General features: G+C 41.5%; 1 protein-coding gene across 2 annotated transcripts in view; it reads left to right on the top strand.

The window, feature by feature from the left end:
• Positions 1 to 1752, top strand: part of fam20b (FAM20B glycosaminoglycan xylosylkinase) — a 39749-nt gene extending 37997 nt beyond the window's left edge. For both annotated transcript variants that reach the window (XM_005732202.1, XM_005732203.1), the window contains exons 8-9: positions 115 to 174; positions 260 to 1752. In XM_005732202.1, coding sequence (XP_005732259.1) covers positions 115 to 174; positions 260 to 491 — 292 coding nt within the window. In that variant the 3' untranslated portion in view covers positions 492 to 1752. The remainder of the gene's footprint in view (positions 1 to 114; positions 175 to 259) is intronic.
• Positions 1753 to 1966: the final 214 nt, after the last annotated feature.

The following is a 1966-nucleotide window of genomic DNA, read 5'->3' on the forward strand; positions in this document are numbered from 1 at the left end:
GTGTGTGTGTGTGTGTGTGTGTGTGTGTGTGTGTGTGTGTGTGCGCGTTTCAAGTGCTTTATGTTGGGTTTTTTTTTTTATCTTTCGTAATTTTTCTTTTATGTCCTCGTGCAGCTTCGGGAACCCAGCTCTGGACGAGCGAAGCATTCTTGCACCACTCTACCAGTGCTGCATGTAAGTCGGAGAATTCCCAAATACAATTTCCTGTTTACCAGGTTATGTTTTTTTTCTACTGTAGTGTCTCTCCCTTTCTCGGTAGGGTTCGTGTGTCCACGTGGAATAGATTAAACCTGCTGCGAAGTGGAGCTCTGAGCTCAGCCATGCGACAGGCTCTGGCATTTGATCCCATTCACCCAGTCCTAGCTGAACCACACCTTGCAGCCCTGGATAGGCGTCTATCTGGAGTTATAGAAACCATAAAGCAGTGCATGGAGGCACAGGGCCCTGATAACACCCTAATAGAGGACCGAATGAACCTACCACACCCTTAAAAGGAAGGAAAGGAGAAAGGGAGGGGAAAAAAGCCAAGACTTTCCAGCCTGGACCTGGAGGGAGACGAGTGACCAAACAGATCAGCTCTGGTGTTTAAAGAAGGGACAGCAAAATGACAGGGTGGAATAAATGTTTCTCCCCCCGTTTCCCTTCTTTGTAATGCTGAACACTTGCACTCGAGTGATTCTCTAAAAGGTGCAAAATCATGGGATTCAAAGAGTTGAAACTGCGTCACCGTTAACCATTTAAACTTTCTCTCAGGACTGTTGTGCACTACAGGATGTGATCTGCTGTAAGGACCGCTTCTTCTATTACTACTGGTTTAGATGACACTCATGCCTTGTGCCAAATCCTCTCTCCTGGTCACGCTTCTCCTTGACAGTCGGCTAAGGAGAAAGGATGGAGATGAACATATTCGAGAAAGGAGGAGGGAATGTTAAATTGAGCCTGTTGTGAGTTGTTGTTGGTTCAAGCAGCTTGGAGTTTACAGTCCAGGAAACTGAAAATGTTTTTCTGTAGAAATGACAGGAAATTAAAAAAAAATATTTTTTTGAGCTGATTTGTTTTTCTCCCTTTCCTCGAATTGAAAAATAACTCGAAGAAATAGAGAACTGACTCAATTCTGTGTACATAACTAAAGTAACTAGTGATGTAGAATTATGAGACAAAAGAATATAAATTTGTGGATTATAAATTAAATGATGTTAAAGCTGTGTGTTTGTGTCCGGGGGTACGCGTGTGTGTAGATGAATAACTGCCACATTGTGTCACAAATAAGAAAGCTACTGACTTGCCCGACTCGAAGGATCATGATGCAGAGGTCAGGTGTGTGTGTGTGTGTGTGTGTGTGTGTGTTCGTTCATCTTTAACAATAAACTATTGTCTATTTAATTCCGATTTCTCTCAGGCAAACTTTCTTCTCTGTGTTCAGTACTTGAAAGTTCAAATCCTGTGGTCAGATGTGTGGAAGGGACTTTCACTTTAGTCTTACTAGTTTGGATATTTTTTTTTAGTCAGATTTGACCTGAAATATGTCACAGGTCATATCTGGAACACACCAACATTCAGTTTATTATAACTAGTTTTGTTTTTCGTGTTGCCTCGTCTCACTTTCTGTAAACGATTGTTTTGAATTGTTCAAATTTGAATCACCTCTCATGTCCTAAATGTAGTTCAAATTTAATGCAGCAGTTCCATATTAGTCAAAAAAAAAACAGTTTGTGTCACGCTGTCTGATTTTTGTGCCATAGCTTTGATTAAAGGCTGGTTTCACTTATGGTGACCTTAGATTTTAATAGATATTGGGTTTTATAGAGCAACTGCAGTTTGCACACATCGAGGGGAGAGAGGGGGGTATTTTAATGATTAAAGTGTGTGTGGGGGGGTATTTTCAGTTGTGGTTAGCACATCTGTGAGAAGTGAGTACCATCCATCCCCCTTTATTCTGTGATCCTCCGATGCCGTCAAGACTTCA

The sequence above is a fragment of the Pundamilia nyererei genome, unplaced genomic scaffold (assembly GCF_000239375.1).
Source record: "Pundamilia nyererei isolate P.nyererei 1_Seehausen unplaced genomic scaffold, PunNye1.0 scaffold00046, whole genome shotgun sequence".
NCBI classification, from domain to species: Eukaryota; Metazoa; Chordata; class Actinopteri; order Cichliformes; family Cichlidae; genus Pundamilia; species Pundamilia nyererei.